This window comes from Peromyscus californicus, unplaced genomic scaffold, assembly GCF_007827085.1.
Source record: "Peromyscus californicus insignis strain IS unplaced genomic scaffold, ASM782708v3 Scaffold_4__1_contigs__length_199733344, whole genome shotgun sequence".
In the NCBI taxonomy this organism is placed as follows: domain Eukaryota; kingdom Metazoa; phylum Chordata; class Mammalia; order Rodentia; family Cricetidae; genus Peromyscus; species Peromyscus californicus.
This window is the reverse complement of record NW_026294562.1, coordinates 23,359,490-23,384,195: the sequence shown is the minus strand read 5'-3', so window position 1 is coordinate 23,384,195 and position 24,706 is coordinate 23,359,490. Positions and strand designations below refer to the sequence as shown.

The following is a 24,706-nucleotide window of genomic DNA, read 5'->3' as shown; positions in this document are numbered from 1 at the left end:
AGGCAGATCTCTGTAAATTATAGGACAGCCGGGTCATGTAGTGAGTTTCAAAAGAGCCAGGGATGCATACAGGGATCCTGTCTACAAACAAACAAACAAACAAACAATGCCCAATATTACTTTGCTAAAATGGTCATTAAGTCTTAAGGATTTTCTGGAGTCTGTGGGGTCTGTAGAATCATGGCATCTGCAAACAGAAATCTTCAATGCCTTCCTTTTCTGTTTGTATGCCTTTTCTTTATATTTTTGTTGCAACCACAACTCAGAGCATTATAATGAATTAAGAGCAGAGAGAGTGGGCACCCTTATCTCATTCCTGATTTTAGAGGAAATGCTTTCATTTTTTCCCTCTGTTTATCAATATTATTAGTCATCATGATCTGGGTTTGAGTTTGTTTTTCTCTCTGTACCTGAAATAAAATTTGCATGGACATAGGAATATTTTACCTAAAGTTAGAATAATGAAGGCAATAGTCTGGCCTAAAGAAGTGAAAGTAGCAGATGAGTAAAGCAGCCTTTTAAACCAACTAAAAATCACACACATGTAATAATACTCTTCAGACCAACCTCTTTCCTCTGTGTCTACACTCTTGTGTTTTAAGTTTCTTTTGTGTGTACATGTGTGCTTTCACGTATCCGAAGTTCACTGCAAATTCAAGGCCAACCTGGTCTATATATGTTACAGAAGTCTTCTTAGTCATTTTTCTATTGCAGTGACAACACACCATGACTGATGCGACTTATAAAAGAAAGCATTTAATCTGGGGGTTATAGTTCAGAAGGTGAGTCCATAATCATCATGGTAGGGAGCTTGGCAGCAGGCAGGCCAGCATGATGCTGGAAAGGTAGCTTAGAGCTTATATCTTGGTCTACAGGCATGAGACAGAGGGGTGGGTAGAGAGGGAGGGAGGGAGGGAGGGAGACAGACAGAGATAGATAGCTAAAGAGAGTGAGCTAGCTAACTAGCTGGGAGTGGCATAGGCTTTTAAAACCTCAAAGACCACCTCTAGTGACACCCCTACTTTTTTTTAAATTCTATTTATTTATTATTTACAGTGTTCTGTCTGCATGTATGTCTGAAGGCCAGAAGAGGGCGCCAGATCTCACAGATGTTGTGAGCCACCATGTGGTTGCTGGGAATTGAACTCAGGACCTCTAGAAGAGCAGCCAGTGCTCTTAACCTCTGCGCCATCTCTCCAGCCCTGTGATACCCCCTCCTTTAACAAGGTCATATCTCCTAATCCTTCCCAAATAGTTCAACTGGGGACCAAGTATTCAAATGTAGGTGGCGGGGATGGTGGGGGTGGCTCTTATCATTCAGCCCATCTTCAGATAACAATATAGCTCATTTTTCATTCCTCTTTGCAGTACAATTGTCATTTCTTCATGTACCAGATTTGTTAGTGATGGGTAGAGACAAGAGGCTAGACTTGTGAAAACTCAGGATTCCATACTGTGCTGGTTAGTTTAAACTCAATTTAATACAACCTAGAATCACCTAGAAAGAATTTTAGTTAAGGAATTGTCTAGATCAGATTGGCCTGTGGGCATGTCTATAGGACTGTCTTGTTAATTAATGTAGGAAGACCCAGCCTGTTGTGAGTGGCATCATTCCCTAGGCAGGGACTTGTACTATATAAGGCAAGAGGAAGCTAGATGAGAGCAAGCAAACAAATGTGGATGGATGGATGGATGGATGGATGGATGGATGGATGGATGGATGAATAGATAGATAATAATAGGTAGATATCCATAGTTATATGATTTTTTTTTCTCTCTCTCTTTGCTCTGGACTGTGGAAACATGACTAGATGCTTTAGTTCCTTCCTTGGCTTCCCCAAAATAATGGCCTGTGACCTAGAATTATAACTCAAATAAATCATCTTCTCCCCTAAGTTGCTTTTGGTCCAAGTTATTTTTCCCAGCAACAAATGAACTAGGACACAACTTGGTATTGATAGTGTGATGTCACTTGATGGTCCTGGCCGTGTGAAATTTATGCCTTGTTTTTGGAGACAGAATATAAAAGCATTTGGAATTTTGGGTTGAGAAACTGTTGAATGCTGGAGGCAGAGTTTGGAAGACAGTAATGCTGAGAGAAATGGGTACTATGAGCAGCCTGGCTCATGAGGTTTCAATAGGGAGCAAGAACTTTATCAAGAATTGGGCCAGAGGCAGTCTTGTGATACTCCGGTTACCAATTTGTGTTATTTGATCATGCTAGATCTATGATTATAAGACATCAGTACCTCTTAGGTATAACTTCCTGCGATTCATTGAGATAATAGGAATGTAGTTCCCCAGGATCAGATGTGACCCAAGGGGGCAAGGCTGCTGAGATGGATCTTCACAGAACTTGGCAGTGTGAGAATTGAAGGCATGAAAGGGTCATGGTGAGCAATTAAGGCTTGGCACCATGTGGCCAGAGTCCCTGAGAGGCCATTGGTGAAGGTAATCCTCAGTTGCAGTAGAGAACCCAGGATATTGGAGATGCCAGGACTGTGGGATGTCTGTCAGGGAGAGCTACAGATATAGAGTGGAGCCAACTTAAACCTAAGAGAGAAACTTTGTGTGCTATGGATGGCAGAGCTAGAGAGGTGGGGCTGCCTAAGCCCTTTGAGACTTAGAAATTACCATGAGTGAGTCTCAGATGTTGGATATTAGTCTATAGAATTTGGTATTGTCACTGCTGGGTTTGGGTTTTGTTTTGATATTATTATTCCTTGTGATGCCCTGATTCTTCCCTTTTGGAATAACTTTATAACTTGGGGAGATGGCTCAGCTGTTTTACCATATGTCCCAAGTTTAATTCCCAGCACCAACATGGTTGGTTCACAATGTTCTTTAATTCCACTCCCAAAAGACACCCTCTTCTGGCCTGTGAGGGTACTGCACAAATGTGGTGCATGCAGACAAAACACCCATACACATATGTAAAAAAGAACGGAAGTTTATAACTTATTGGTTGTTTTTTGTTGTTTTTGTTTGTTTGTTTTGGTATTGTTTTGTTTTTGAGACAGGGTCTTATGTAACCCTGGCTGACCTAGAACTCACAGAGATCTGCCTGCCTCTGCCTTTCATGTGCTAGATTAACGGTGTGTACCACCGTGGCCTGCCTGCATATTTATAGAAATGTGAAGGGGCACAGAACACTGGGTGTTCACTCCTTATTTCTATGTTCAGTAGAGTCCCTTCCAACCTAGGAGTGAGGTGTGTTGTGTTGTTTTTCTTCCTGGGCGGCTGCTGTACATCCTGGGGAGTTCAATTGACAATTCCACGCTGTTGAGTTGTAGGGAACAAGGACCTCTTCTCTTTGGTGTTTTTAGGATTAAGCACTTTTTTTTCCCCTGAGGTATGGTCTCATGTAGTTGAGGCTGGCCTTGAATCCCCTAAGTAGTTGAGGGTCTTGAGCCCTGTGATCCTTTCAACCCCACCTTTCAGGTGCTAGAGTTAGGGGCATGTGGCAACACACTTTGGTTTTAGATGCTCCCAAAATTTCAAATAAAAGGACCAGAATTACACGAGTGAGGAGATGAGAAAAACACAAGAGTTTAGCCCCTGGAGGAAGGGAAGGAGAAAGGCTAAAGCTAGCAGAGGTTCTGTCAAATGCTCTTACACACATGCTTCAGTTCCTGTCTGAAGCAGTAAGTGGACCTCCAACACCAGCCCAGCCCACCAGCCCACCAAAAGGGAAGTCTGGGCAGCTACACAAGAAGGGAACACAGAGGACTAGGGACAAAGGTACTGGTGTCTGGTGCCTACCATACTGCCAGTGAAAGTGGGTTGTCTTTGGGACCCCACAGTGGATCGTTAAACTGATACAAAACACGGCTTTTACCTTAGGGTAAAAAATAAGTTTATTCTGAATCATATATGAGCGACTATGGCCCAGGAACAAATTCAAGATGCCTGAAATGACATATTCCCCCATGAAAGTGGTCACATAAACGATTCTGTAGTCATAAAAGAGAGCCATAAATCAAGATATTTAGCAAACATATTAGTGAGGACATCATGTAGGTAGGTTACAATAAAGCAGGGGATATTGTGGCAGTAATGACAACCCAAGGTTTGTGTAAACATTTACCACACCAGAGTGACATACAAGTTTCAATAAGGAATAGACAATGTGAATAGAAACACAGCAGGCAAATGAGGGAGAGAGAAGACAGAAGAGAGACTGAGGGCTGGAGAGATGGCTCAGTTGTTAAGAGCACTGACTGCTCTTCCAGATGACCTGGGTTCAATTCCCAACACCCACATGGCAGTTAGCAACTGTCGTAACTCCAAGATCTGACACTCTCAAACAGACATACATATAGGCAAAATAACAATGCACATAAAATAAAAATAAATAATTTTTTAAAAAGAGACTGAAATACTGAGACGGAGAAGTGAATTGTACCATACCTCTTGGAGGGAATGGCTTCCTTTGTAGCAATTTAGGGAAGTTATTTGGGTTGGGCTTGGTGGTACATGCTTTAATCCCAGTACTAGGTCAACCTGTTCTCTATAGCAAATTCCAGACCAGCCATGGAGGTAGTTAAATATTAAAATTCTATTCTCTCTTGAGACTGGCAACTTGGTACAATGCCACCAGGAGTAGTCTGTAATTGTTTAAATAAGGCATCACAATTACTGGGTTAGGCTACAAACTGTGTCTCTGTTAGAAAGTGGGAATATTGCTGATGTTTGACCCTTTTTTTTTTTTTTTTGCTTTCTCTTCTTTTTTGTCTCTATATTAGCGAAACCTTTCCTGTAGATTTTATTTAATTAATTAGGTTTTAGGTTTTAAAAGACTTTTTTTTTCTTTTTTTATTTTTTGAGACAGGGTTTCTGTGTGTAGCTTTGGAGCCTGTCTTGGAATTTGCTCTGTAGACCAAGCTGGCCTCGAACTCAGAGATCTCCTACTGCTGCCTCCTGAGTGCTGGGATTTAAAGGCATGTGCCACCATCACCTGGCTCAAACTTTTTTTTTTATTTTTAAAGAATTTCTCTTTGAAGCTCAGGCTGGCTACAAACTCCTGATCCTCCTTGCCTCCTCCTCTGAGGACTGGGATTAGAGGCATGCACCACCACACATGGCTGTATTTTTTATCTTTACTGACAAGGGTCTCACATAATCCAAGCTGGCCTCAAAATTTCCATGTAGACATTCTGTGCAGATGAGGCTTTCTGAGTATCTGAATACTCAGATGAGGGTTTCTGAGTATCTGAATTCCGGTCTTCATAAGCTTGGCAAGCACTTTAGCCATTAATCCATCTCCCCAGGTCCTGGTGTATAGTTATATTACAATTAGCTAATCAGCCATTTAGAATCTTCACACAGGTGGGGCTTTTTTCCCTCCCAGGAACTTCCGTTCACTTGTGCAGTGAGATTGAGATAAAAACTAAGCTATATCCGGTAAGTTTTGCATCAGAGAGAGAGGCAGGTAACTATATTAGTAAGTACTTTAATGTTTATTGACTGTGGAAACCAGTTGTTGAAGAATCAGTAGGTGGTACCAGTTTTAAAACGCTAATGTAAAAAACTGGATGGTGGTGGCCCATGCCTTTAATCCTGGCACTCAGGAGGCAGAGACAGGAAGATCTCTGAGTTCAAGGCCAGCCTGGTCTACAAAGTGAGTTCCAGGACAGCCAGGGCTGTTACATAGAGAAACCCTGTCTCGAAAATATAAAATAAAATGCTAGTGTAGATACTTGCTTTTGTGGTTTTTTTTTTGTTTTGTTTTTTGTTTTTTTTTTTGTATACAAGGAGTCACTCTGCAGCAGGCAAGCACAGGAGATAGTTTAGCATCCTGGGACTTCACTTGGTTTATGATGTAAACACATATCCCTCTTCTAATCATGCATTTTGCAGCCTGACACCCTTACTTGCATATATTATACACACATATATACCCCTTTCTGAACAATGCATCTAGGAATCTGTTAGCAACCCAGGACATCTACCTACTCCATCTGCACATACCCCACTCCAAATAAGAAAATTGATTTCTTCCCCTACTAATGACCATCTATTTGAACATGTTCCCAATGTATCTGGGTAGGAAGGGAGGAGAACCTATTGGCCTAGATTGATGTTGGGTGCATGAGCAATAAGGCAACCTATGTTCTCAATCTCCTGTAATCCATTTGTCTGCACACAATTGGGTATGTATATAATTAAAACCCAATGCACTAGGATAGGACTTCTCAGTAAGCAAAGGCCTGTATTATCTAAGTGTGTTAAAATAAAGAAACCATGCAAACGACGCCCCTTAGCAACCAAACTCCTCCTCTCCAACCCCTAAAGGAAGCCCTAAACAATAATCAGGACCCCTGAGTACCTCCCTCATGTGGCCTACTATCAATCTTGGCAATTATTTAATTCTGTCCTATACCATTGCATTGAGTAAAGTCTCCTTGCCACATTGCAGGATTTTTTTTCAGTTCTCTGAATAGGAGGCCACAAGCCTGGAAACATCCAGGCCAGACTCTGACGACACCAGTAACATCTACTTAGCCTTTGCTGGCCCAAGACTCCTTTATGTTAACCAGGCTGGCCTCAAGACAGCAGTCCTCCTGTCTTTGGCTTCAAGCAACTGGAATTACAGGTGTGAGCCACTAAGTAGCTCAGGCTGATCTGAAAAACAGTTTGTGACCCTGGCTAACCTCAAATTTGTAACAATCCTCTTACCTCAGACTCCTCTTAGTGCTAGGATTACTGGTGTGTGCCACCAAGCCCAAAGCCCAGTTAAGTATAACATTTCTTTCTTTCTTTTTTTTTTTTTTCAAAGCACAACAGTGCCAAATATTTATTGCCCATATGAATAGTTTGACAGTAAAAATAGAGTTATAATGGTGTGAAAGAAACTCAGAGTAATAGAATTGATAATAGAGAGGATTTACTAATAACCTCTGCTTAGGAGACATTTTAAGTCACACAAAACAGAATTTAGTTAAGGGAGTGCTGCCTCCAAAATAACTCCAAGATAAGCACAATGCTAACCAGATTTGTCTGAGATAAGTGAGGTTTAAGATTGCTAGGACTGGAGCTGCAGAGATGACACAGCAGTCAAAGGCCCTGGCTGCTCTTCCCAAGGACCCAGGTTCAATTCCCACCACCCACACGGCAGCTCACAACTGTCTGTAACTCCAGGTCCAGGGGATCCGACATTCTCACACAGACATACATGCAGGCAAAACACCAATGTACATAAAGTAAGAATAAATCGTTGACTAGGATACGGCTTCTGAAATTGTTCACAGGGGTTCACCAGCCATTAGGCTTTATAACAAAAGGAGATAACTCTGACTTACAACCAGCCATTAGTTCCATCTTTCTATCAGAGAACAGGCCTCATAATGGACAGTTCAAGGGCAGCACAGGATGACAACCACCCTTAAGTCCTGGTCCTGGCTTGCCATTAAAGCCCACAGTTCTTTTTTTTTTTTTGATACTCAAAGAAGAATTTGTTCAAATAATGTTACTGACATTACCAGGTAAATTAATAGCAATGCCAAGAAATGCCTGATACATCTACTGCAGTGTTTGCACTTTTGGGGGGGCTTGGTTTCTCTGGAATGGGATTCCCAGCTCATCTGAAATTGGTTCAAATTCCTGGGTGATGCAGGGGTAGATTTCCTTATGGAAGCTTGCTTTGTCCTTAGCAAGTGTAACATTTCTTTTTTTGTTGTTTTGATTTTTAGAGACTCACTATGTAGCTCTGGCTGTCCTTGAACTCAGAGATCCACTTGCCTTAGCCTCCTGAGTGATGGAATTAAAGCTGTGTGCTATAATGCCTAGCTAAGTGTAAATAATTCTACAGTACGTTATAAAGGGGAGAACTGATGTTGCCAAAAACCTAACTCCTCCTCCAAGAGAGATTTAAGTATTTGAATAATAACGGAAAGAATTCAGGGAGCATTTAGGAACCCTGGAGAATGGAATGTTAATCTAAGATTCCTGGAGTAGGCTTCAAGGATTTCTATCCTGAAGAGAAAATGAGGGAGTGAAAGGTAATTCAGATGCTAGATTTGCAAATTTTATTATTGGGAAATTGGGAGAAGTCTGTCTTTGTTTGAAGGAGACCTAGTAGTATAAACGTGAGCAATAGTTAGGTTTGGTATTGAAATCTGATTGGGTGGATAGTGAAGCCATTCATATAAAATATTTTCCAAGACATTTTGTGAGGGTAGAGAAATATAACTTGTTATATTTTAGAAGAAAAATCCCAATGTGATATCTTGTTATCTACCTCCTTCTGTGATATGCCCCCTTGCCAACTCTGCTTATCATTAGTCATCTTTAAAAAACTGATTTATGACTATGTGGGTGGTTTTTAAGCATGTATGTGGATAGCCAAGGAGGCCATCAGGGGGAATTAGTCACCTGGAGCTGGAGTTACAGGCAGCCATAGACATGCATGCAGGGAAACAAACTCAGGTGATTTGCAGGGGCCGTACATGCTAACTGCTGAGCCATTTCCCCAGCTCCCACATTAGCCTTCTTTTTGGTACTCAAACATTACCTGAGCTATTTCTGCCTTGGTGTTTTTGAATAGCTTTAGTTTCTGTCTAGGTTACTCTTACCCTGGACTGATTGGCTTTTTGACATTTCTTGTCCTTTTTTTTTTTTCTTCAGGCATCCAAATACCCAATCTAAAAGAACCACCCATTCTCCCATTGACCTTTCCTGCCCCCAGTTCTGGAATTTAAGTAACCTATGTATAAAGATTTAGTAGCTTTAGTTCATTGCTGTACAGTTTCTGTTGCACTGGAGCCATTTACACCAAGGCCCTGGAAAGTGGATGAACAGTATTTTTCTTATCGGTCTGAGTATTTGGCCTGCACAAACAGCAAAGATGGGTCAGGAAATGAATGTAGCAATGCACTTATTAATAGTGTGCAGCCAAGAGCAGATGTCTGTCCTTTGAGAACCAGATGACTGCATTGTGCTCCATCTCGTTTGTGAGCAAATCAACCTACTCTTCCTTAAGAACTAGGAGGGAAGTTGATCATCAAGGCATGGTAGCATATATTGGCACTTGGGAGGCAGAGACAGGTGGGTCTGAGTTTAAGGCCAGCATAATCGAGGTAAACAAGTTCCAGGTCAGCCAGGGCCGCATAGTGAGACCCTATCTCAAATAAATGAATAAATAAATAAAATATTTTTTTAAAAAAGAGGATTTTGAAGGTGGTTATGGTGTATTGTAAACACACATCCTTTTTCTTAACTTTTTTCTTTTTTACATTTTCATTTACTATACTTGTTTAGAGGTGTGGGGGTGGGCTTACAAATGCCACAAATACTCAGAGGTTAGGGGACAACTTGCAGGGCTTTTCTCCTAACATGCAAAAGGGACTGCAGAAAAGGAGTTGAAATCTAAACAAAAAACAACCACGAGAAAAACACTTCAGGACCCATTTTTATTTGTGCTCCATTTAGTTTCCGGATATTTTTAAAAAAGTTTCATGTCCCCCAGGGTATCTTTGAATTAGCTAGTAACCAAGGATATTTTCTAAAAGTCCTAATCCTGCTGCCTGGACTTGCCCTGCGCGAGATGACAGGAATGCATCACCAAGCCAGTTAAGGAGGCGCTGAAGCTAACCCAAAGCTCAGCGCCTGCTAGGCAAGCATTATACCAACTCGGCTTCACCTCCAGCCCGTTTCAGTCTTGTCTTTTCCAGTCAGCTTATCACCCATTACCTTTATCTTACCCTAAATTAGCCATAACCTTAATTTCTTATCCCTTCTTACAAACCAGCCATCCTCAGCGTTATCTGGGAAGAAATTTTATAAAAATGCGAACTACAACTAGGCAGGGGCCTGCGAGCTTGGCAGTTTCTGACATCCTAACCTCGACCTGCATCATAGTTTTCTTACCGAAGGGACCATCGATTGGGGGTAGGTATTCAATCACGTCAGCGTGTGAAAAGGTCTCGCGTGAAAAGTTCTTGCACACCGCTGAACAATCCGGAACCATCATTAAATAACAAGGGAGACTCTGGCCTCCTGCGCTCCGCGGAGTCTCCCCGATCACGGGAGAAGTTCGAGGCTGGAGCCTGCAACATCCACTCTCCCTAAGATTCTGGTCCAGGTTAAAGGCTTAACTCGACCCGACGGCTGAGAGGCGGACCGCAAACACAAACTCTCCTAAATCTCGTGAGCCGCGGTCCAAAGTGGGCGGGGAGCCGGAAGTCTCGCGAGATGACGGGGTTTTCCCGCGAAGAAGAAGCGCGCGTTTTTCTCGCGCCGGGGGTAGAGCGAGCTCGCCGGGAGCGCTCTGCTGTGAGGGCTTAGTGCGCTGCGTCTGAGGCGCTCGGAGGAGGCGAGTGGGTCGCGGCGGGTGTCCAGCCATGCCTGCGGAGCAGCCCGCGAGCAGCAGCGGTGAGCCGGCGGCGTGGAGGCTGCGGCGCACGTCGCGGGAGGGAGCCAGCCGGGGCCGGGGCTGAGGGGGGAAGGAGGCGTGGGGAGCCGTGGGGAGGCGAGCGCAGCGCCGCCGGCGACCGCGCCTGCCGGGCTGCACCGGAGGGTTTCCAGAAGTCTCCCTTGCACACCCCTCCCTTCAGGAGCTGGGTCCCCGCAGCCGACTGCTTCGGCTTCTGCTTCCAGTGCATCCGGGAAGGGAGTTGCGAAGCTGTGACTTAGATCACGTTCTAAAAGCACCCCCATCCCTCCCCTTAGGGCCCTTAGCCCCAGAAATGGCTGAGCAAACGGAACCTGCCGTGATTACTCCAGCCATGCTGGAGGAGGAAGAACAGCTCGAGGCTGCGGGACTTGAAAGGGAGCGGAAGATGTTAGAGGAGGTGAGAGCCCCGTGACCCGAGGCTCACCCCGCGGGCGGTCCTCCACCACCTGCTTGGGCTTTCCCTGAACTTCAAAGCAGCCTGGTCACCTCGGTCTTTTTCCTTCGTGTAAAGATGAAATCTTGGCGTGTGCTTTGAATGATAGGTTTCTGAGGTCTTGGGCGGGGGTGGTCACAACATATCTTGAGTGAGTGCATATCTTGAGTGAACGTTTCACTCAAGATTGCCTTTTTGACTAATTATTAAGATTCATCTGCAATCACTGGTGAATGCTTTCCTTTGCCATCTTTATTTGCTTTTTAAATATGTACCTTCGCCGTATGCCTGATGGCCCAAATTAATCTTTAACACCCAGAGTCATAATGTACTAGACAGAGATGGTAGATATTGGCATCAATCAAAGGCTGGGCTGAAATCCAGGTCTACTGATTATTTCTTCCTCTTTTTTTTTTTTCTTTTCTATTTTGTTTGTTTTGGGGACAGTTTTACTCAGGTTTCTGGCTGGCCTCCACACCCCAGTTTCCCCGGTCTGGTTTCCCAGAACTGGAATTACTGGGGCGTGCTACCATTCCTTGCTCCTAATGATTTAACAGTTAATTACTGTTTGCTACCTAAGTAATCAACTTGTTTTAGTTTTCTATAAATAAAATTCTTTAGCCAAAATTGAGGTGTATATATTCATGACAAGTTAGATTATTTGTAGTTTCTGTAAATAGACTCTTTATAATTTAGTAAAAGCAGCTTTTGGACAATTTAGTTTTTGTTTAGTACTATGAAGTCCCACCCTGCTGCTTAATTGTTGAGAAAGCAAGAAAGAGAGTGATACAATCCTGGAAAATTCTTAAATCCTTAGTTACCTTGAATTTATTTCAGCCTATCAGTATAATATGACTTATCTTTGGGGTCTTTAATCTTACTTTTGTAGCCCAGGCTGGGGTGGAACTCACAATAATCCTTCTGTCTGAGCCTCTCAAGTATTGGAATTATAGGCCTGGGCCACCTTGTCTGGCTTATATTCTTTTTAAAAACGTTTTTCCTTTATTATTTTGAAATGTTTATTCATGTGTGGGTGGGTGGGAGGAGTATGTGACTTGAGTCTGGAGTGCCTGCAGATGCCTTGGAGCTAGGATATGTTGGTTGTGAGCCACCAGACACGACATGGTGCTGGGAACCAAGCTGGGAACTTCTGCAAGAGCAGTTGCACTTTTCCCTGCAAAGCTATCTCCAGCCCAGATTCATAATACAAATGAGCAAACTGAGCCAGTTGGTCAAAAAGTAAGTGTTGAAGACAAATTTGAACTCATGTCCTGAGTTCCCTTCCTTACCAACTGTGCCCTTTCATGAAAGGAAATATACCTTAATGGGATATTGAACTAACTGAGCCTAAATAGAAAACTATTTAATTTGGGAACTAATCCATCCTGAAACAAGTGATGACTCACATGGTTCATGTTAACTATTTTATATGTCAGTGCTCTTTCCCATTTATTTGTGTGTTTGTGTTGCCCATGGAGGATGAACGAAAGTTGATGTCAGGTGTCTTCATTCTCCATTTAAGTAAGAATTATTAATGTGCATGGGCCTGTGTACCTTAACACTTGTGTGGAAGTCAGAAGACAGTTTGATAGAGTCAGTTCTCTTTCCATCCACCTTTATGTGGGTTCCAGGGATTGAACTCAGATGTCAGGCTTGAGGACCTTTACCCACTGATCTATTTCCCTTGATTTTTTTGAGACAGAATCTCACTGAACATCATCTCACACCTTCAGCTAGATAGGACAACAAGCCCCGGGGGTCCTACTGACTCCTTTCCAGTGCTGGGATTGCTAACATCTCCAATCCCACTTTTATGGGGTTCCGGGAGTCCTAACTGAGGTCCTCATAGTTTCGTGGTAAGCACTTTGTCAACTAAGCCAACTCCCTAGCCCCTGCCAGTTGGCATTCTTAACTCCTTTTGTTTTGTTTTCTCTGAGTGTGTATGGGAACATATCATACGCTTCTAGTTAGCCTCAAACTAGCGAGGCTCTGGCATTGTTAAACTTGGAATGTGGAGGCATGAGGGTCAGATATTCAAGGTCATTCCCTACATGGGTCATCTTCAGATATGTAGCTACATAGAGAGTTGTGGGGACAGCTTGACTTACATGAGATCCTGTCTTAAAGAAAAACAGTGCTGGGTGTGGTACTTCACACCTGTAAATTAACCACAACACTTGGGAGAGTGAGGAAGGAGAATTGCTGCAAGTTTGAGACTATCCTGGGCTACTTTATCAAAGTCACCAGGTTAGAGATAATGCTCAGCTCTTAAGAGCACTACTTGAGCTTTCAGAGGATCCTGGAGGATTGGTTCTCAGTACTCACATGATGGCTTACAATCATCTATAACTCCAGTTCTAGGTGATCCAAAATCCTCTTAAGAACAACAACACAGGTATCAGGCACATGTGTGTTACATATACATATATACAGGCAAAAGAGTTAAACACAAAATAATTTTTTCCCACCCCTAAAACAAATCTTAGTTTATGGAGACAGTTTCTCTGTGTAGCCCTGGCTGTCCTGGAACTCACTGTGTAGACCAGGCTGGTCTCACTCACAAGATCCACCTGTTTGGATTTAAAGGTATGTGCTACCACCACCTGGCATTTTTTTTTTTTTAAGATTTATTTATTTATTATGTATAGTGTTCTTCCTGCATGTGTCCCTGCAGGCCAGAAGAGGGCACCAGATCTCATAGGTGGTTGTGAGCAGCCACCCTGTGTTTGCTGGAAATTGAACTCAGGACCTATCGGAGAGCAGTTGGTACTCCTAACTGCTGAGCCATCTCTCCAACCTCCAGCATAAACCTTAAAAAAAAAAAAAGGCTGTCATGTTGGACATGGTGGTGCATACGTGCCTTTAATTTCTGCACTTGGGAGGCAGAAGCAGGTGCGAGTTAGAGTCTAGCCTGGTTCCAGACCAGCCAGAGTTACATAGTAAGACTCTCAAAAAAGAAGAAAAAAAATCAGGTTTTAGTTTCAGTGTTTTACTCATTGATGCCTCAACTATTTTATGAAGAAGATAGTTATTTCTAATTATATTTTAAAAATTATAGAGCTAGAGAGGTGGGTCATTGCTCTTGTAAAGGTTCTGAGTTTGAGTTCAGAACCTATGTTGGGTGGCTTACAACTGCCTATAACTCCAGCTCCAGGGGAATCTGACATCTCTGGCATCTGTGCACACCTGCAGTCTTTTCAAAGACACAGGTTCAATTCCCAACACCCACGTGGTGGCTCACAGTCCTTTGTAACCCCAGTTCCAGGGGGATCCAGTCCCCTTCTGGACACCAGGCACACAAGTGTCAAAAACATACATGTAGATAAAACATCCATACCATAAAGTTAAAGTAAATTACTCAATAAATAAATTATATAAAAATTAGGTTTGTAATTCCAAAATGTATGTGACATAAATGCAATGATCTAGTTGGGTGTGGTGGCCCATGTGTAATCTCAGTACCTGGGAGGTAGATGCACGAGAATCGATTCAAGGTCATCTGTAAGTTTTCTGTAAATTTGAGGTTAGCCTGGGCTATTCAAAGAAAGCTAAAGCATAAAGGCAAAACTCGGGGGAATACAAAATGCTGGCAAGGGCTAATAAGACATGAGCAGTAGAGTAAGCATGTTGAATTTTGAAGAGAGGTTTGCACACTAGTGAGATGACTCAGCTGGTAAAGAGTTTGGTGTACAAGCCTGGCAACCTGAGCTCTAACCCAGAACCCATGTAAAGGTGGAAAGAAAGAACTGACTTCAGCCGGGCCGTGGTGGCGCACGCCTTTAATCCCAGCACTCGGGAGGCAGAGCCAGGCGGATCTCTGTGAGTTCGAGGCCAGCCTGGTCTACAGAGGGAGTTCCAGGACAGGCTCCAAAACTACACAGAGAAACCCTGTCTCAAAAAACCAAAAAAAAAAAAAACAAAAAAAAAGAAGTGACTTCAGAAAGTTGTCCTCTCATGTTCAAGAGTGGGTGTCCAGGCCTGCAAATGCCCACACATCTTGCATGCACACAGACAAATAAGAAAAGAAAAAGGTTTGTTTTGGTGTTACTGTTTTGATCCAAGTTTGAGGGACTGAATTTGGTGATCTTCTTGTAGACTGAATCAAGTGGCAGAGGGCATCACATAGCACAGGCTTTGTTTTTGTTTTTCTGACAGTTTTGAGACAGGATCTCATGTAACCCAGATTGGCTTGGAACTCCCTGTGTAACAGTGGCTATCCTTGAACTCTTGATTGTCCTTCATCTACCTCCTGAGTACTGGGATTATGGGCATTTGCCACTATGCCTGGGTAACAGCAGTTTTAAAGTTTTATAAAGATGTGGTAGACCCTGGCTAGTGAGGTTTTATTTTAATTAGCATAAAAGTATGGGTTTTGTGTGGTATTTTCTTTTTTGTTTTTTGAGACAGGGTTTCTCTGTGTAGCTTTTGAAGACTGTCTTGGAACTTGCTCTGTAGCCCAGGCTGGCCTCGAACTCACAGAGATCATCTGCCTCTGCCTCCTGAGCGCTGGGATTAAAGGCGTGCGCCACCACTGCCAGGCTTCATATGGTATTTTCATACATTTCATTGTACTTGTTAATTCTTCCCCTCCTGTCTTCCTCTATTCTCCCTCGCCCTCCTTTTTTTGGCTTGAGTTCTTTTAGGTTTTGTTTCTTGTTTTTATTCTAATTCTGTTCTGTTCTATTTTATCTTCATTGCTTTGTTTCATTTTGTTTTGTGACAGGGACTTGCTTAGTCAGGCCTAACTTACTATGTAGAAGGATAGCCTTGAATGATCCATGTGCCTCTTTAGAAAATTTAGTGTCACAGAATATTTTTCTTTGGATAGGCTCGAATGTCTTGGGATAGAGAGTCCACTGAAATTCGGTACCGCAGACTTCAGCATTTGCTTGAAAAAAGCAATATCTACTCAAAATTTTTGTTGACTAAAATGGAACAACAGCAGTTGGAGGTATGTATATATGATTAACTATAGATGATAGATTAGAAACATTTTGAAGACAGCTTTTTGAGGTGTAAATTAGGTATAGTACAATGTAGAGATTTCAAGTTCATGTTTGAGTTTTTTAAATTAATCTTATTTATTTTGTGTGAATGGTTGCTTGTGTGTATGTCTATGCATCATGTGCATGCCTGCTGCTTGAAAAGGGCAGAAGACATTGGATCTGCTGGGACTGGAGTTCCAGATGCTTGTGGGCTACCCTCTGGATGCTGGGAATTGAACCTGGGTCCTAGAAGAGCAGCCAGTGGTCTTCATGGCTGAGCCATCTCTCTAGACCTTATTTGATAAGTTTTAACCTGTGAAAGTATAGACCCGTGTTATCACCAGCACAATTGGAATAATGTACATTTGTGCCATCAGCAAATCTCATGAGGAGTCTCTGTCACTGTTGATCAGTAGCTCTTTTCCAGAATATTATATGAATGGAAGCACTGTATTATAGTATTATAAATGTTTGGTTTCATCCTTGTTTTCTATCATAATTCCTAGAGTCCCTGGGATCTCTGGAGTGCTATCTTTTCTTTTTCTTTTTTTTTAATTTATTATGTATGCAGTGTTCTGCCTGCATATATGTATGCCTGCATGCCAGAAGAGGGCACCAGATCTCATAGAGGTTGTGAGCTACCATGTGGGTGCTGGGAATTGAACTCAGGACGTAGGACCTCTGGAAGGACAGCCAGCCAGTGCTCTTAACCTCTGAGCTATCTCTCCAGCACCCTGAGTGGTATGTTTTTGTATGCTGATGTGTTAACTAGAATTGGGGGTTAGTCACTCACAAGCTGTAACTCTCAGCTTCAAGGTTAAGTCAGTTGATCACTTGTGATCAGTGTTTTAATCTTTGATACCTACCTAATGAAGCTACAAAGGGACATGAGAGCTTCCTCTATGGAACAGTTGGAGGAGCCTGGAGAATGATGTTCTGGAGAGAGCACTGAAGCTCTCTTTTTGCCGTGCTGTTCTGGTTGTTCATCAGTATTTTTTGTAATAGACTGTAAATTTAAGTAAATGTTTCCCTGTGTTCTATGAGCTGCTCTAGCAAGTTCAAACTTGGAGAGGATGTTGTGGGAATCTCGTTTCATGGTCAGAAACAAGGGTTGAACAACTTGAACATTCTATTTGGCAGCAGGATTGAGGAGGACAGTATGGGAACCTAAGCATTCAGTCTGTAAGATCTGGTACTCTGAGACAAAGGTATGTGGCACATTGAATTTTGACGGCGCTCAGCAGCAGCATATTAACTAGTTGCTTTGTGTCAACAGAAGAGTGGAAGTTTTACCAGTTAAGGTAGAAGTTCCAACTGGCAGTTGTTGAATAAAAGACTAGGAGAAACCCAGATTTTTCTCCTTAATATTTGTAGGTTAACTAGGTATGCAGTGTTGTCTTTTCTTCTATTTTTCAGATTTATTATATAGTATATTGATCATTTAAATATTTTATTCCTGAGAGGCATCTTATTTTTTTAAAAAATAGCATTATTTTAGATCTTGGGTTACATAGAAGTATAACCGAACACTGTTATTGGTTTGTTTATTTTTTTGAGGCATGTCTCACTGTTTTGCAGACTGGCTGAGAAGGTTCATCATCTGTTTTATCCTCAGTTCACTGTCCTTTTGAAAACTATTGTCTAATATATTGTGTCTGTATTTAGTTCTGTGTGGCAGAGTAAATCTGTTTCCTGTAATCCCATAAAGCCTAGAAGTACAAGTTCTTTTTAAATTACTAGTTTTTTTTTTCATTATGAATACTTGATGATGTAATTGTGATATATTTTATGTCACATTTCTTAAAAAATATCTTACAGGAACAGAAGAAGAAAGAGAAATTGGAGAAAAAAAAGCGATCATTAAAAGTTGTAGAGGTAATATAACAAGCCAGGGTTTTCCCCTCTAGTGCTGTGGGTTGAACCCAGGGTCTTGAATATGCTATGCAAATGATCTACTACTGAAGGATTCAGTCCCTTAGATGGTTTATATGATCTTAAATTTTGAGATAATTGTTCTTTTTACTTATTCACTATCTGCTTAATTTCAAATTTATTCTATTTTTTTTAAAGATTTTATTTATTTTTACTTTGTGTGTCAAAGTGTTTTGCCTATATGTGTTTAAGTACACCATGTGTGTACAGTGTCCTTGGGAGACAGAAGTGGATGTCAGATCCCCTGAGACTGGAGTTGTTCAGCTTGTCCATTTGTTTATTTGTTTGCTTTAATTTTCAACTCTTTTAAAAAATTTCCTTGGGCTGGAGAGATGGTCCAGTGGTTAAGAGCACTGACTGCTCTTCAGAGGATTCAGGTTCAATTCCCAGTACCTATATGGGAGCTCAAAACTGTCTGTGACTCCAAGATCTGACACCCTCACACAGAACACCAATGCACATAAGATAAAATTTTTTTTTTCTAATGGGTAGTAAATGTTTTTTAGAGAATTATTTTATTTTATGAATGTGAGTGAGTACCTACATATATGTATGCATGTCTGTATACCACATGTGTGCATGGTGCTTGGAGAGGCCAGAACAGTTATTGGATTCCCTGGAACTGGAGTTACAGATGTTTTTGAGTGTCTATGTGGGTGTTGGGAACTGAACCTAGATCCTCTGGGATAGGAGCCAGTACTCTTAAATACTTAGCCAATGTTCCTGACATCTCTTTAAATCTTAAAAAAAATTTCTTTTTAAATATCCTTTCATTTTTATGTGTATTTGTGATGTGTCTGAATGTTTATGGATGTTCACATGTGTACATGTGTGAAGTCCCAAGGTTGTCCGTTTGGAGGCTTCCTAGGTCATTCTCCATGTTCATTGAGGCAGGGTCTCAGTTGAACCTGTAGCTCACCAGTATGGCTAGTCTGGCTAGCCTTCTTTCTCTAGGGATCCCCTATCTCTACCTTGTGCACACTGGAATTAAATGAGGGACACCATGCCCACCCAGCATTTTTATGGGTTTTCAAATACAAACTCCAGTTTTCACAGGGGCTCTATCTGTTGAGTCATCTCCCTAGCTCTTTTTCTTTCTTTTTTTAACTTAATTATTGATAGTGTTTTGGTTGTATTCGTCCCGTTACCCTCTCCACCCACTTCCTTTGAATCCCTCTTCCTAATATATCCTCCTATGTTTATGTCTATTTTTGTGACTCATTGAGTTTAGGGTTTTTTGTAGGAGCATGATGAATAGAGGGTTAATAATTTGGTCTCCAATTCACAGAGATCTATCTGCCTTTGCCTCCCAAGTGCTGGAGTTAAATATATGTGGTGCCACATTGGGGAATATTTTTATTTTTATAATTTATCTGTGTCTGTAATCACCCACCATGCTTGGGTGATCATGGAGTCTTAGAAGAGGGCATTGGATCCCCTAAAGCAGTTTTGACATGCCTAATGTGGGCACTGGGAACCAAACTCTGGTCCTGTGAAAAAACATGAAGTGCCATTAACCACGGAGTCATCTTTACAACCCTTAATCAGTACTTTTTAATGTGTAATGCCATCCCTGGTACACAGAGGCAAAAAAGATCATGAAATTACAAGGCTGGTCATCTGATCTACATAGTGAATTCCAGGCCAGTTAAGGCTATATATAGTGAGAATTTCTCCAAATAAATAAATAAATAAAAGAAAGAATAATAACATAAAAGTCCTTAGTAAAAATAATATTTTAGGGTCTTGATGGCTCATCTGTTTTTTTTTTTTTTTTAAGATTTATTTATTTATTATGTATACAATATTCTGCCTACATGTAGGCTTGCAGGCCAGAAGAGGGCACCAGATCTCATTACGGATGGTTGTGAGCCACCATGTGGTTGCTGGGAATTGAACTCAGGACCTCTGGAAGAACAGCCAGTGCTCTTAACCTCTGAGCCATCTCTCCAGCCCCCTTGATGGCTCATCTGTTAAGGGCACTGGTTGTTCTTCCAGAGGTCCTGGGTTTCATTAATAACACCCATATGGTGGTTGTTGACTTTCTTAACTGTCTCAAATTCCAGGGGATCTGTTGCCCTCTTCTGTTTTGGGGCACCAGGCATGCACATGGTGCACAGACGTACATGTAGATGAAACACATAAAATTAATAAAAAAATAGTAACATTGTAAATCTTTGTTTTGTAGGGTAAAAATTCAGTTGATGCAAATGAAGAGAATCCAGGTAAATTGACTTTGTTCCAGCTTGAAGAGTGTATGTTTGCATTTCTGTTTTTAGCTGCTATTGATTATGTGGTTTTGTTTTATAGTCGTGAAAAAGAAAAGAGGAAGAGAAGAAGAATCGTACAACATTGCAGAGGTCATATCAAAAGAGGTAATAATCTAAGGAGATTATTTAATATTAGATGTTGACTAAAAAAACTACTAAAAAATATATATATTTTTTATTTTATTTGTATGGCTGTTTTGCTTGTGGGCATATATGTGCAGTGTCCTAAGTCCAGAAGAGCATCAGATCCCAAGGAACCAGAATTATAGAAAGTTTGAGTTAGCATGTGGGTGATAAGAATTGAACTTATATCCTCTAGAAGAGCAACCAGTGCTCTTAACCACTAAGCTATCTCCTAATTGTAATTTTTTTGAGACAGAGTCTTAGTATATGGCTCAGACTGGCCTCTAGCTTGGATTCTGCTGTCTCAGCCTCCTGAGTGCTGGGGTTACAGGAGTATGCACTTACATCAGCCTTCATAATATGTTTATTGACTTGAGAGGATTTTAATAAATTAATATCAAATTTTTGGCGTAGAAAATAGAGCAGAGCATTCTAGTTTATAGGAACAATGTGAGGAGACTTTTTGTTGGGGTTATGGTAAAGATGCTAGGAAGTGCTCATGCAGAAGGATGGTACCAGCTGTTGAAGGAATCTGTGGTGTATAAATATGTGCACCTTTATACACATAGACCAGAAGAGAGTCTCTGATTCCTTGGAGCTGAAGTTAATGGCATTTGTGGGATACCCTTTAGCTAGAGTTTGCCTGGCCCACAGTCAGGACAAATCTCTCTCACCTGCCAGTCCCACAGCCACTCAGACCCGACCAAGTAAACACAGAGACTTATATTGATTATAAACTGTATGGCCGTGGCAGGCTCTTACTAACTGTTCTTACAGCTTAAATTAATCCATTTCTATAAATCTATACCTTGCCACGTGGCTCGTGGCTTACCGGCATCTTCACATGCTATTTGTCATCGTGGTGGCTGGCAGTGTCTCTCTGACTCAGCCTTCCACTTCCCAGCTTTATTCTCCTCCTTGTCCCGCCTATACTTCCTGCCTGGCCACTGGCCAATCAGTGATTTATTTATTAACCAATCAACAACACACTTGACATACAGCAATACCCTGCTTGTTTGTTACTAGACTAGCACTTATGATTGCACAATAATCTTAGCTGCAGGGCCATTTTTCAAGCCCCCTTCTTTGTATCTTTTTTTTTTCTAAGACAAGGTTTCACTGTTTGTTTAGCCTTGGCTAGCCTAGAATTTCCTATGTAGATTAAGCTGGCCTTGAACTCACAGAGATCCACTTGTCTTTGTGTTTACAATTCTGAGATTAAAGTTATTACCCCTCCTAGCTCATGCTTCCTTAAAGTATTTCATCCCACATTCTTTTCTCTGAGCCCTTCTCCCCACCACTCCCCTTTCCCAACAATATTTGGGACTAAATTTAGGGCATAAGTGTCTTTATCAGCCATGCATCTGTGCATTCACTACTGTTGACTATAAAGAGACACTTCTTTGATTAAGGATGAGAGTAGTAGCAGTTTACCTGGACCAAATGTTGCTGGGGCCATGGATGTGGTAGTCTTATACATTATTAATTTTTGGTTTTTTTAATCTCATAGGAAATTTTGTCAGTGGCTAAGAAACATAAGAACAATGAGGTAAGATTTACAAATTTTATTACTGTGTATGTTTCTGTGCATGGATGGATGTACATCTGTGGCACATGTCTGGAGCTCAGAAGACATCGTAGGCTTGATGGAGGCTCCCTTACCTGCTATGCCATCTTGCTGCCCCTTTGGCATTATTTTTGTTTTACATTCATTTAGTTATGGGGATGTGTGGCATGCAAGTGTCAGGATAGCTTGCAGGAGTGGTTTCTCTTTTTATTATGTGGGTCCCAGGGATGAACAAGTCAGATCATCCATCATCAGGGTTGATAGCAAATGTTGAGCCATCTTGCTCCTCCTTAACTTTTTATATGTTTATTTATTTGTTTGTTTGTTTATTTATTTTTGGTTTTTTGAGACAGGGTTTCTCTGTAACCCTGGCTGTCCTGGAACTCTGTAGACGAAGCTGGCCTCAAACTTGCAGAGATCCTCCTGCCTCTGCCTCTGCCTCCAGAGTACTGGGATCAAAGATGTGCACCACCACTGCCCTGCTCCTCCTTAACATTTTTTTTTTTTTGGTTTTTCGAGACAGGGTTTCTCTGTGTAGCTTTGCGCCTTTCCTGGAACTCGCTTTGGAGACCAGGCTGGCCTCGAACTCACAGAGATCCGCCTGGCTCTGCCTCCCGAGTGCTGGGATTAAAGGCGTGCGCCACCACCGCCCGGCCTCTCCTTAACATTTTTAAACAGGAGTTAATGGCATCTTGAGCCTGATATGACCAATAATCTCAGATGAGCCTGGAGGATTACGAGTTTGAGACCAGCCTGGCATCCATAGTAAGTTCAAGGCCATCCTGAGATACATAGCAGCCTATTCCAAACAAAACAGAGAAAAAGATTTTTTTTTTAAACCTGGTAAAATCCATCATGGATTATTAAGTCATTGTTGAGTTTCACAAATAGGTAAAAATTGACATTCCTTTTTTAAAGTTTTTTTTTCTTTTTCTTTTCTTTTTTTTTTTTTTCTTCAGGTTTTAGAATCAGAGTTTCTCTGTGTACCCCTGGTTGTTCTGGAACTCACTCTTTAGACTAGGCTGGCTTTGAACTCAGCTCTACCTGCCTCTGCTTCCCTAGTGCTAGGATTAAAGGCATGCACCATCACTGCCCGGCCTAAAGAGTATTTTTATTGATGTGTCTATGTATGTCTGCACATGGGAATTTGAGTACCTGAAGAGACCATAAGAGGGATTTCCCAGAGCTAGAATAGGGGAGGGTACTGGGAAGTGAACTTAGTCTTTTTCAAGATCCCTTAACTATGAGCTACCTTTCTAGCCCAGTTCCTTTTTTTCTTTTTTCTTTTATTAAATGACTTCACATTTATATGAGAATGGAAACGTCTTGAGATTTTTACTGTACATATAGGTTTTATTCTCTAGACCTAGTAACTACAGTACTATAGATTTTGTTACATTTTCTTTTTTGAAAAAAATTTCATACATGATATGTGTGTGTGTGCCTCTGTGTACATTTGGAAGTCAGGACAACTTTGATATCAGTGATTTTCTCATTCTTTATGTTCGAACTCTGAACTCTAGGCTTGCATAGCAAGTACTTTTTACCCACTGAGAGCTATGTCACCAGCTTGTTAGCAGCATTTAATACCAACCTTTTAATTAAATATTTCTTATTGCAGGATGAAAGCTCTTCCACTACTAATCTCTGTGTAGAAGATCTTCAGAAAAATAAGGATTCGAATAGTATGATTAAAGATAGATTGTCTCAAACCGTTAGGCAGAATTCTAAATCCTTTTTTGACCCAGTTCGGAAATGTAACGGACAACCTGTACCTTTTCAACAACCAAAACACTTCACAGGAGGAGTGATGAGGTGGTACCAAGTAGAAGGCATGGAATGGCTTAGGGTAATGAATTTTCTTTTCTTTTTTCTTTTTTTAAATTCTATTATTGTGTCTATGTGGAGGTTGGGGTGTGTACCACAGCACATGCTGATATCAGAAAATGATTTTGTGCAGTTAGTTCTCTTCTACCTTTATGTGGATTTTGACAGTTGAACTTAGGTCAGCAGGCTTGCATAGCAAACATTTGTATCTGCTAAGTTATTTTGCCTTTCCAAATTTTATTTTCTATTATTATTATTATTATTATTATTATTATTATTATTATTATTAGTGTGTGTGTGTTGACTCATGTGCTGCCATGTTGTGTGGTGTGAGGGCGTGTCAGTAACTTTGGGGTAATCTTTCCACCTTGATGGGCCTGGGAATTGAAGTCGGTATTCTAGCTTGCAGAGTAGGGCTTTTATTTGCTGAGCCATCCCCTTGGCACATTTTGTTTTTAAGGTAAGATTTTGTGTAACAGGCTGGCCTGGAAATGGTGAGTCAGGAATGAACTTGAACTCCTGGTCCTGTTGCATCTGCTTCTTCAGGTGCTGGTGTTGCAAGCATGCACTATCAAACCTGGCTCAATTGCCTGTGTGTGTGTGTGTGTGTGTGTGTGTGTGTGTGTGTGTGTGTGTGTGTGTGTATGAGTGTAAGTGCTCTGCTCACTGGCTCAGGAGCATATAGAAATTCTCCTGTCTTTGCCTCTTATCTTTTTGTGGGAGTGCAGGGATTACAGGTGCACATGCACTACTGTGCCCAGCTTTTATGTGGGTTCTGGGTTTCCAAACTCAGTTCATTAGGCTTTTGCAGTAAGCTCTTTTCCTACAGAGCCAATTTCCCAGCTCTTTTGTTTCCTGTTTTTTTGTTGTTTGGAGACGGTGGCCTAAGTTTGTAGCTCTGGTTGACCCAGAACTCAGTACCCTTGGAATTCAGAGGTTCACCTTTCTCTGCTTACTGAGTGTTGTGATGAAAGGTGTGCCCTGCCATGCCTCATCCGGAGTTGTCATTTTTCTTTTTTATATTAAATATATTTATATTTGAGTGCTTTATCTGCATGTATGCCTGCATGCTAGAAGAGGGCACCAGATCTCATAGATGGTTATGAGCCACCATGTGGTTGCTGGGAATTGAACTCAGGACCTCTGGAGGAGCAGGCAGTGCTCTTAATCACTGAG

The 24,706-nt window shown here is 41.5% G+C and overlaps 1 protein-coding gene across 2 annotated transcripts in view; it reads left to right on the top strand.

Moving 5' to 3' along the window:
* Positions 1 to 6,811: 6,811 nt before the first annotated feature.
* Hells (helicase, lymphoid specific) overlaps positions 6,812 to 24,706 on the top strand; it is a 40,119-nt gene continuing 22,224 nt past the window's right edge. Inside the window, exons 1-8 of one of the 2 annotated variants that reach the window (XM_052711988.1) lie at positions 6,812 to 10,371; positions 10,669 to 10,790; positions 15,655 to 15,777; positions 17,630 to 17,686; positions 19,932 to 19,968; positions 20,054 to 20,118; positions 21,647 to 21,685; positions 23,325 to 23,552. In XM_052711988.1, coding sequence (XP_052567948.1) covers positions 10,341 to 10,371; positions 10,669 to 10,790; positions 15,655 to 15,777; positions 17,630 to 17,686; positions 19,932 to 19,968; positions 20,054 to 20,118; positions 21,647 to 21,685; positions 23,325 to 23,552 — 702 coding nt within the window. In that variant the 5' untranslated portion in view covers positions 6,812 to 10,340. The remainder of the gene's footprint in view (positions 10,372 to 10,668; positions 10,791 to 15,654; positions 15,778 to 17,629; positions 17,687 to 19,931; positions 19,969 to 20,053; positions 20,119 to 21,646; positions 21,686 to 23,324; positions 23,553 to 24,706) is intronic. The other variant, XM_052711990.1, reaches the window with a different exon arrangement.